The sequence below is a fragment of the Meleagris gallopavo genome, chromosome 5 (genome assembly GCF_905368555.1).
Source record: "Meleagris gallopavo chromosome 5, MGAL_WU_HG_1.1, whole genome shotgun sequence".
NCBI classification, from domain to species: Eukaryota; Metazoa; Chordata; class Aves; order Galliformes; family Phasianidae; genus Meleagris; species Meleagris gallopavo.
The window spans coordinates 14724890-14736979 of NC_139408.1; the positions used below are offsets into that span (position 1 = coordinate 14724890).

The 12090-nt window shown below is 36.1% G+C and overlaps 1 protein-coding gene across 11 annotated transcripts in view; it reads left to right on the forward strand.

Annotated features, from left to right (window-relative positions):
• CHID1 (chitinase domain containing 1) overlaps positions 1-12090 on the forward strand; it is a 125130-nt gene that overhangs the window by 87996 nt on the left and 25044 nt on the right. For all 11 annotated transcript variants that reach the window (XR_014883429.1, XR_014883430.1, XR_014883435.1 and 8 more), the window contains one exon: positions 10744-10824. Coding sequence is in view for 1 of the 11 variants with exons in the window: in XM_085224344.1 (XP_085080470.1) it covers positions 10744-10824 (81 nt within the window). In the remaining 10 variants the exon portion in view is untranslated. The remainder of the gene's footprint in view (positions 1-10743; positions 10825-12090) is intronic.

The following is a 12090-nucleotide window of genomic DNA, read 5'->3' on the forward strand; positions in this document are numbered from 1 at the left end:
GAATATATACATATTGTTTTTGCTTTAAAAATTAATCTTAAGAAATCTAATCAGTAAGCACAGATATGTTTGTCCAGCAGAACTTAAAACAAATCAACAATAAAAGAAATACAATATTTGTGTATGTGGTGTGAAATGTTGGGTTTTATTTCAGTAGTGCCACAGTATTAGTAATAGTTTAACTATCAAGAAATTTAAAATGTATGTGCTCAAACATTTACTTGACTGCCATGATGAAGATGGTTTTTTTTAAAAAGGCATAAATCTCCACTCTAATTGGATAAAATATAGTTTATTACTTTATAGCCCACCTTCAATTCAAGGCATGCCAAGAATGGAAGAATTGTATGCAGTTCAGATTGTTCTAAGGCCTGTTTAAAATGAACTGATCCTAGGAGATTTGCATTACTTTGGGAAGATTAGCCATTATTTGCATGAGCTTGTAATTGCACTATCTTTTCAACAAAGACCAGAAGTCTTGTTGTAGTTCTACAGAGGTCACTCCAAAAGTAATGCCTCCTGTTATTTCCCATGTAAACTACAACAGACACAAAGAACACAGTAACATGATTTGATAGAGTTAATTCTCAGCTACAAAACACTATTTTCAACATAGTGTTCTATGTTCACCATTAACTATGCATTTTTGCCAGCAATGATAAAGAGGGTAGTCAAGAAATCTTTTAAAATTTGTGGTTCTTTTATAAAAAAAGCCAACATAAAAACAACCTGGCATACTACAGAACTTGCATAGTTGTAGTTTTTCTTATTTATAGCTGAAGCTGAACAGTAGATGTATTGGTATATCTGAATTTTATTCAGCCTCACATCCAGAAATATACAGCCTCACTTTTTCATTATGCATTGCTTACAATGCCAGTTCTTGGAAGAATGGACCATGCTACTGTATTTAATATACTGTGCTTCAAAGTGATTCATCCTTAAGCATTTCAAGAACTGTATCCTTAAACTGGCAATTTTATGTTCAAAGATTTATTTTTAGGATTAATCTGCTGATCATTGAAAGAATCCTATAGGGATAAACAAGCATTAATATTTTGTTATACTGACCAGTGGTTTTTAACCAGAAAGATCATGTGTTGCTTAAGCCTCTGCAGTAAGCCAGACTATTAGATGAGCTGAAGTAGAGTTTAAACTTTTATATTATCCTGCCCTGCCTAGTAAGGACTAATACTTCTACCACTACACAATGATACATAATCTTAGAAGAATTTGTTAGGACCTCTGTTTCTTCTATGAAGAATGGACATTAAACTGGTGTGATTTGGTTTGGTGGTTTAGCTCTTAAGGAAAAAAAAAAAAAGCCACCAGCTGGCTTCTCACCATCTTCAATTCTCATTTAAATATATCATAGTCTTAGGAGCCTGGAAGCACTTTTAAGGATTTCAGGAGTCTGTAAGATTTCTTTCACTCAGCATCTTCTCTTTCACATATTAGATACTTGTTATCTAAGTTACACATTATGTATATTTTTGATGGCAGATTCCATATATTATTCAGTATAATTTGACTTCTATTTACTACTCCTTGTGTATAAAATCACAGAATCACCAGGGCTGGAAAAGACCTTCAAGATCATCTAGCCCAACCATCCACCTGCCACCAATATTTTCCACTAAACCATGTAATTGGAAATATGTACAATTTCTAGTGGAAACACATATCCTCAGATCTGTGGTGTTAAGATAACTTATCCTGGACTGTGGTGAAGGTCTCCCTTGGTGTGTGATGGGAGTAAGCAATGCTTTCACTGTGCTCAAAGCCGGTTCTGGCATTTCATTTCAGCATCCTTGGGTATAATCATTCTAAAATAACATTGCAAGTCCTAGGCTTGTCCCAAAAAGAGGGTATTTTCCCACTCACCCATACGCTGGAGGCTCCTAGAAAAATTTCAGCTCAGTACTGATCTCCACACTGCCCTTTAAAAGGTCCAAAATAACTCTTCTCTCTCTGAACACGATCTGTAAAGAAACCCTAAGTGTATAAGAAGTGATTAACCAAAAAGAAAAAAAAAAAAATGGAGGAGGATGGTGTCAGGACCTATGATTTCCCCTTTTTCTAGAATGGTAGAAGTCCTTAAAAGTTGACACTCTTCAAAATATTTAGGTACTTTGCTGACAGTTATTTTGCTGAATATTCTCTTTACATTTTTGCTGCAATACCTTCATGACTTAGGTTAGTGAAAAGGAGATCTCCTCCTGCTTTGAGTATCAAAAGAAACAATTAAAATACTACATGTGCTTTACTGTTATTGACATATCAGTACCACACATTTTGTAATGTCTTTTCACAAGTAAAATAACAATATTTTCAATTGCATTTGGAACAATTTGCACACATAAGATGTTAAATATCTCACAAAACTGCACTTGGCTTTTGATCAGCCCTAATAAGAATAATCATACTGTGCAAACCTCTTGAACTGCCACTTTGCTATGCAGGGTGAACAAGTTACATTGCAGGAACTAGATGATACAGAACAGGTGAATTAAATTTGGCAATTGAAAGAGCATGCTCTAATTGTGTTTTGTGTAAATAATGGTTTTATTAGTGGTCATGTGGGCAAGAAAAGCTTGTGATGCAACGCCTGAGGAAACAGTTGAGAAAAAAATATTTTCCTTTTTTATTTTTAAAGGCAGCTGTCACTCGTGTTTCTTATTTTAGTTCTAATATTATCTATGGTTTCTTGGTATGCATTATTGGCTGCAAGTGAAAAGAGTTTGGAGGAAGATCAGTTTGCTTTCACAATGTGGACCATTTTACATCTGCAAAATAGGCTAACATCTGCTTTAAATCAGGCTTTTTAAGTCATCTCCAGTGTACAGCAGAAGAAATTATAATGGCTAATGAAATCATTTTTAATTATGAGTGGAGGATCTACTTTAAATCAATTTTTAAGTTATTAAAGTATATGTTAGACTATTTACATATCTGCTTTTTTTCCCTCTTTCTCCCTTATTTCAGCTTAAAACTTCAAGGAGGAGAAAAGATTCTGGCTTAGAAGTGAGAGGGGCTTTGCTAGTGTAGTTCATAACAGAAATGAGTCAGAAATGGAACTGCGTTAACCTTGAGGTGACCTGTCTCCTAGATTTGGGAGAGAATTTTGTTACTCTTACCTTGCCCAGTCATAGGCCTAATTGGTAATAACTTAAAGAGGAGCAACGAAGACAACATTGCAGTTTTACTGTATAGCCACATTTATAAAAACGTGGGTATGATATTATGGAAAGCACAGCCATGACAGCAGAGTAGCAAAGTCCTAGGCTGCAGCAAGTGAGAATATACTCAAATGCAGCAGCTGTAGATGCAGAAACAAAGGAAAGAATTTGCTTACCCTCAGAAGACCACAGGTAGGCAGGAATCTCCAGCAAGAGCCCCCCCCACCTCTACTGCCAACCCTTACAAGAGGTCTGGGAAGGGCTGGATCCTGGCTCCACCCCTGCTGGTGCATACATTGCATACACCTGAGCTCCCCTGGGTTGGCCCTGCCTTCCCATCAGGTGCTCAATCATTGGTTCAGGCTGTGACTTAGTATTTCTGCTACAGTGTGCAAATGCAGTCAAACTAAATGAAGATATGTATTTATTGAGGACTTCAAGTTGAGTAATGTACTGAGTTCATAAATGCAAATAAATCCTCTAGCTAGTAGTCAAAGAGAACTTCTTAAAACAGGATAAAATAGAGCAATTCTTTGAGCTGTTCTGTAACCACGTGCCTAATTACATTCTGTTCTTTTCTGCATTCTTACTTATGTGAGGTTGCCTGAATCCTGTCTTTTGTTCTAGCTACTCTAGCTACTCTACTGTTAACTTCTATCTAACAGGAAGATACCCTTTGGCCAGAGGCAAAATAGTTATCCAGACAACAAAACTGAGTTTTAAAGGAAAGGAACTCATTCTTTCAAGACAGCAAGGGCTGCCGTAACCAAACAGTGCTATAATCAGTGATCTTTCATGTGTTAGGTTGGATAAATCAGAAAGGAAAATCTACAGCTAACTGAACAAATGCAGAGGGAAATGTTGTGTGATACTTCAGCTAGGAAGTTGAGACTTTGGATGTGGCCAGAACAACAAAGATTTCTGATAGAAAATATATGCAAACTTGATGCATATGGAAAAAAATGACTTGGTAAATAGTTGCTTTCATAAATAATTTGCATGGGAAAAGAAGGCTTGTGTTTTGTAGCCCCATGTAAGCATCTTGAAAAATAGAGGATAAGAACAAAAATATTAAATCTCTATTTATTGCAAAATAATATGCAACTGCTGGACATCAACATTAAAGATATCCAAACAGATATGCAAACTTTCTGCCTCAGCCTGCCGTGGCCCTGAGTCCGGGAAATATTTAATGGTTCAGAAACAAATCTCTTGTTTTCTTTGAGATTTTCAAGTGTTCCTCCTGTACCTGTCAGTTTGAATCAAAACCTCAAATACATAAACATGCACATGTTTTTCTGCCTCATCTATGTTTTCTACTATTCTTTCATCCATATACAGGTGTAATTTTGTTTTCCTTTTTATAAAGGAGAACCATTTTGGTTACAGTGAGAAAAGATAGCATCCATTAGAGTACTTTCAACTGTACTTTCAGTTCCCTCGCGTAATTCACCTGCTTCAGTACTGAATAAGCTCTCAGACAGGGCTTGTTCTTCATCAAACCACTGTATAGTTGAATGAGGATAAGGAACACTGTTAACATACCCATATATGTGGAAATGCTGTCTTTGAACTTCCTTCTGTATCTACAGTAAGACACTACAGCTGTCATTAAAACTATGGTTTATTGGTAATTGTTTCCCTGAGATGAGAGCAAGTAGAAGATGCTCGACTTTCTTCTATGTCTCCAGAGATCTAAAAAATAGCAACACTTGGCAGCCTTTCTGCACTTTTTGAAATCAACAGAGAAAGGATTAACGGAGAAATCTGGTGCTTGTTTATAGATTCCTTCTTTCTGGACTGCTACTTGGATTTACTCAGGACACCACAAATACTGCATTTGGTTTTGTTTTACATGAAAAAGTCTAAAGATGTTAACAGAATTATTTTTAAGTACTATACCCTGCAGACAGAATAAATTAAGGCTTCTAGATGTGCTCTCCACCTCACTCAAATGCATGAATCCTCAAAGCAAAATCTGATTTTGTATTTGTTAGCTTGCGCTTTTGATTCTCCAAGGTATATAGTAGCTGTCTTTTTCTTGGATATCTCATTTGCTACTGAAATTGCTTCTGGAATTTGTGTTAAGTGAAGTCCAGATTGTTTGAAGTCAGTAGTTAATGCTTGCACATTCTAAGTAAATATTTTGTTACTGAGTGTTGAACGCTGAGAGGAAATGGGTAAAAGGATGCTGAAGATCCCTATGGGTCCTGTCTGGTGGAAGCTTACCTTGTTCAGTCTGTCACTGACACATCACTCAGCATTGTGTTTGGATCCTCACCCTGTTTATTACTATATATTTATATGTACATATACTACTATGCAATTTCTGACTCTGCAGCTAGCCTTTTCATGAATTTATGCATGCTCGCAAAGCTATTATAAAGGCTTATATCTAAAGGTTAATAAACTTCAAGACTTCTCTACCATTTGCAAGCTGCAGTCTTAGGTGTCAATGGAATGAGAATGCAAAATATCTATATAGTCCTTTTTCACATTCTTTTTCCTTTTATGTTTTCATTTATTACCAATATAATAGGTATTGAAGGTATTCTCTGGCTTCTCATATATTCAGCATTTCTGCAGATATTCTTTAGAACTGTTCTTTAAAAAAGAAAGAGAAAGGCCAAAAAGGAAGCTTGAGACTCAGACACAAGCTACAATATTTTCTGCTGCAGCTGTAAAATGGAATATTTGAATACAAAATTATTTTTGACATATTCAGAACTATGACAGCCCATCATCGGTTTTGTATAATTTCTCTTGGCCAATTCTCTATCTTTCTAGTTCTCTCACTACCCGCCAAAAAGCACCTTTTTAAAGAGTTGCTTCTCTCACTACCAATGCTGGCTTTACTTAGATGTGAAGTCTTAAAATGTCTCCTGATTATGTTCTTCCTTGACATTTTCTCTTACCAAAAGGAAAGCTATAAGTAAAGCCTGAACAGCCACAATATGAAAGTGTTGTGGTAGTTGAAATCCAGCACTAACGAAAAGCCTTTATCGAGTTGTGGAATCATTTAAGGTTGGAAAGGACCTTTAAGATCATCTAGTCCAACTGTCCACCTACCACCAATATTGCCCAGTAAACCATGTCCCTTAGTACTAAGTTACACATATTTATGTATATTTCCTCTAAAAAAATATTGATTTGAAGAAAGTTATTAGTCCTTTCATGCAGTGCCCTGATGGACACAGAGCAGCAGGGAGACTGCTCAATGCTGTTTGAAATATACATATCGAGGTAAGGAATGTTCTTAGGAGTACTACCATGAACACTATCTTGTAATTGTTTCTCTCGGTTTGTTTAACATCAGAAATCCAAGCTCTTGAACTTGGATTTCTAGAATACAAATTTTTTGCATATTTTCTCTGGTTTTTATTAAGAGATACAACTGTCTGAAAAAGGGGAAGATGGGTCCTATCTAGTGCAATCTAAAACTTCTGTTGCTGTGGATAGGAACCATCTGTGGGCACAGTTACGGAGATGCAGCTCCTGCTACATTCAAAGTTTAATAACCAAGTTAAGGCTATTGTAACTGAAACAGACTGGCAAAAGAAAACATGTAATGTCAATCTTCTTCTGATTGTCTGTGCATATTGTAGTCAAAACAGGTGTGCCTTTGAGCCCGATGTTGGTTTAGTTTTGTCAGTGCGTGCATAACTCATTTTACATTTGAGTTTCTGGTTATTCCCATTCAACACACACATAGCATGCACACACCCCTTCTACAAGCTGGATAGTAGATTTTTATGCTTTCTCTCAGGTTTGGTACTGTGTCAGATAAGCCTGGTTTGCTGCAGCAGGAACAGATAACAATCTCCAGAAGCAGAAGACGAGTTGCATATCATCAAAGAATGCATAGTTTAACTGACTAAACGGAGAGCAAGAGACTGATTTTCCCTCTTTGTTAGAGACCTGTTGTTTCTAGTTAGTTTTGCTTACACGAGCTAGAAGAAAGTATCAAAGTGCACCTGATGATTAAAAATCTCAACATAATAAATCCTAGTCTAAAAACTATATCTGAAGATATATTTTTCTAGAATGTGTGTTCTTGTACAAAAGATCCTTGTATTCTTGGTAAAAAGGCATTATCCATGAAGATAAATATTTTCTTCAGAAGAACAACAGATCACTATTTTTACCTTAACATATTTCAGTGCCATTCCATCTTTCATATTTTAGTAGAAAATTGTTTTAGGAAAGGAACAGCAGCCATACATTCTGAAATGCTTTTTTCTGGATCCTTTATTTGTCAGCTAAGTGTGCAGCCACATGTAGGTGTAACCATGTTCAGGCTGCTCATAGGTCCACCTCTCTGCCAGGGCTGACTTTGCAAGTACACCATCACTTGTTCCTTTTGAATTCTCATTTGTTCTGTCCAGTGGGTTTGTGAGCCAGCAGGGAGCATTAGAGTTGCAAAATGATAACAGCTGGCATACGTGCACTATGTGTACTTGGTTAAGTTAAACCAAGACCTATTTAGCTGAGCCACAGCAGTAGTTCTGTGTTCTAGAACAAGTGGTTGGGAGTTGGGTGCACGTCTTCTGCTACTATACCTGATAATCCATGTGTATTTCTTTGTGTTGCATTGGAAGTTCATTAGAAGCTAGCTTCAGCACCTCAGGTGCTTCATCCATGCTGCTGTTACTTCAGGCTAGGATCAGAGAAACTGAGCACAGCTTTTTTGCAAATGGTCACAGCAACGTGGGGAATATGTAGTGCAAGGCAGTGAAGCCAAGCTTTCAGTCTTTACCATACCCCAGCTGCTGAAGCTGGTTGGTAAAAGAAGATACCTAGTAAGTTAAGAGTTGATAGACAAGGAACAAAATAAATTACTCTAAATTAGTCTGGACAGGAATATATAAAAGCAGATGAGAGCTGGGACAGTGGGAGCAGAAAGAGTCAGGGAAAAACTAGAAAGAGAAGAGAGGGAAAAAAATAAATAAATATGAGCAGAAAGGCAAAGAGTGATGTAAGGTAGAGAGAAGAGAGAAGGCTGTTTGTGATGAGCTCTCTACCCATCACTTTTCCTCATTCAGAACCTGGAAATGAATCCAGAACTCTTGTATCTCATACTTGTCTGGCTCAGTGTGATGGAAAATTACATCAGTTGTGTTTGTTTTGTTTTTTTTAAATAACTACACATGTTTGTTGAGTCAAGTACTGCCTCAGCTAAGAGGCAGTATCTGCTGGTGTAGCATTACTATACAATGCACAGACAGGGTAGAGAAGAATGGAATATGTGGAAGTTGTCTGCATGCAGTAGAATTCAAACTGAATGGGAGCTCACTGTTTTTAACACTGTACTTTGAATTTTTGTTGTCCTTAATACAGACAACGTTAATAACAACTTAATGCATTTCAAGTAGGACCCCCAAGATTAATGGAAAGCAGTGTCAATTTTGTGCTAATATTTCTTTTTTTCCTGAACTCGAGATTTGAGCTAGCATCATCACTTTACATGTGATTTAAAGATGAATTCATTCATTTTTGCTCTTACATATCATGTGATAAATGCCTAGAGGCAGGAGAAAGGGAAATAAATTCCCAGTGCATGGTCAGGACAGGTTCTCATTAAATAAGACGCGTGCCTGAACAGCTTTAAAATAATAATATCTTATATGTAGTAGGCTGTAATGACTGCTGCAAGTTACACTTCTGATTCTAAAGCTTGCTCAAATGTGTGTTGGACATTGTATAATCATGGTTTTTTTTAGCTACAGAAGTGAGAATTTCCCATCAAAGGATATGTGTTCAGGAAGGAAACTGTGAGCCAGGGTGCCTTGACTGGTAACTCTTGGCTGTAACATCTTGGTCCTATATTCTGCATTTCCCATTATTACTGAGGTCACCATTCTGGAATGGGTTAAAAAGCTATCTTTAAATGTTCAATACACAAAACTAAATCTCTTTACATATTTGCCTAATGGGACAACTTAACATTTTGTATTTCTTAAAAAAGGTAGAGAAGGTTCCAAGGTTTAATTAGGATTATTATTAGGTATGTTGTTACTGGGCATGTGTGTATTGAGTAATAGTGCAATAACTGCTACTTTTTTTTTTTTTTTCTTATGTAGATGTTTAAGGAGCTCATCTGGGTTGGCCTAAATATAAAATGAAAATATTTTCTAATGCTTCTAGCAGTAGGTGACGATTTACCAATATACGAATGAGCTAACCACAACAAAAGAGAGAAAATATTCCCTGCAATGCTGAATGTTGTAATTTACATTAGTAGGGAAGGAGAGAGTGAATCTTTTTCAAACAGAATTACAAATTCTCCCTCTCTCCCTCTCTTTCCTATACAGTGAAATGAGTTTCAGCAATGACAGGATCAGGGTGGTATCTGATGAAAATTATTTATAAAAACTTTTACTTAGGAGGTAGAAATTTCAAATAAGACTTGAAGTCATATTTCTCCCTGCAAATCTTGTCATGAGCAGAGATTATTGAAGAAATGAGACGTATTATGAAAGACACAGTTTTAACAGATTTTCTATAAAATCTACTAATAGAAAAATAATCTTTATTGCTACTTATGACAACTGTATTTGCTTGTGATTGATTTATATAATCATGAGAGAGATGGAGTACTGCTGATGGGAGTTGAGATTCAAATTGCTGATACAGTCCTCAAGGAAAAACAGAAACCAATGGACCGTGGCCAGATAAGCCCCTTAATATGTAGTCTAGAAAGTCATCGGCAAAGTTAAATTCAGCCTTATTTCTGGCCAAAGATGCAAAAGGGATGGAAGAACATGTGGTAGAGACTCCTCTCATGACTGTGATACTGATGTGATTTGTGTCCTTGGCAGCAACTTGCCATGTTTCGGTGGACTTCCAGGAGGCAGCAGGCAGCATTGTTTCAGTTGTGCAATCAGAGATGCAGACACAGGGAGATGCTGTCCCTACACTGAGACAGTGCTGGAAACAAAGAGCACCAGCTTAGACCATCCTAACCATTCCACACTGGTTCCCTGCACAGTTTTTGTGTACAAGTAATTTTCTGACTTTGCTTTGTGTCACTTATATATGAGGTAGACAGTCTCCCATTCAAAATGTCCATTGCAAGAAAATAATGCCAAGAAAAGAGTGGTGTAGGTAATTTTTCTAAAGATTTCATAGTAGTAGGTTTTCCTTTTAAATAAGCTTTACATTTTTTATTTCATTCTTAGAACATTAACTAAGTTCCTTTTATAGGAGAGCTTTTTTCACATAATAGTGGGTTAAAATTAATAAGTGCCTTAATTAGCCTCTAGGACTGACTTCAGTTCCTTTGGCATATAAGAATTAGGCTATACAAATATTGAAGCGTAGTGAAATCCTGTGTCTTTGTAGAACTTTTTAACTAATGAATGTAAATTCCTTTCCTTAAAAAAGCTTAAAAACATGAACATGGCAAATTGGAAATGTGCTGAGAAAGTAATTTGTAATCAAGAACATTTTGATACAATATTTAACATCTAAGCACAGTAAAACTGTGTTTTCAAGATTGTCTGCTATTTAATTCATATCTGCTTTTTAGAAAAGTAAATTCCATATCTGTGTTTTTAATTTGTAGGTACATTGAAGTCTTGAAGGAGCACAAACCAAAGATTGTCTGGGATGAACAAATTGCTGAACACTACTTTGAATACAAAAAGTGAGTTACAATTATTCACTAACTGTTCTACAAATATTCTTAGACACGGCCCAGTACACAATGAATTACCAGTTAACTGTAGTATGCAACTGAAATCAGTAAATGGAAATGTTGATGTTTGTGATCTGTGTGTCAACACGGAACTGTAGTATAAGAGTGCCTCAGTCAAGGGAATTAAACCAGGGAAGGATTAATGAAATAATACAAGCTAAAACAATCTTCAGAAGAGAAGTCTGATGATTCATATCTTTAGAAGTTATCCATCAAAATTATCTGCTGAGTGCCATTTACACTGTGCATCTGAAATGAGTACTCTGAGCTGTCGGGTGATTACCAATGATCAGCCAAATGTAATACTCCAAACAGTCTGTGGAACAGAAGAGCCTTTACAAGTCCTACTGACTAGATTGGTCAGCAACAGACCTGCACTATGTGAGATGGATTATAGAGAATATTATGGAGTATCAGGTAAATAACAGAAGTTGTTAAAAAGACTGGAAATGTTTTCCCAAGAGTGTGAGGAGAAAGATTAATAACTGTCTTCTTTATTCATCATGAAATGATGAGAATTCATCATGTTAGAAAAATTCATTCAAAACAGACAAACAAACAGCAAAATCTTATTAAGCTTCAGTAATGATTTGTTATATATTGTATACAAACATAAAAAATATGGTAAAATTCTACAAACAAGATCTTAATGTTGCTCCAAAACTTTATCTTGTATACTACCCAATGCACTGACAGCATGAAGAGAGCATACCACTGAAAATGAGTGAAATGCATTTTGGGGTACCTTAGGAAAAAAGCAGCAGTGTTAGTACATTTTTTTAAATACCTTTTCAATTGAAATATTTTAAAACTCAAGAAAGAAACAACAACAAAAGCCCTGTCCTTCTTATATATTTATAATTAATTTTCTAGGATTCTTTCAACCTGCAATTTTATCCTACCTTGTAAACTCCTCAACTACATGCATTTTTTATCAGAACAAAATACATTTACCTGCTGGTCAGCAGTGTTTCAATTTATTTTCTGTGTTTTTCTGGAAGGATTGAAATCTGTGTTCTTTCCTTTTTAATTCTGCAGTATCCTGTTGCACAGTTACTTTGTGTAAAACAGTTAAGAGATTTTTCATGTTAACTAAAGATAGATAAACCAGAGGCTTAGTTTTACTAATCTTTAATGCAAAATCCAGTTGGAGGCACAATGGCCATGTGATGACAACTTGCCCTCGAGAGTAAATCTGAGGGCTCTGTTTGAATG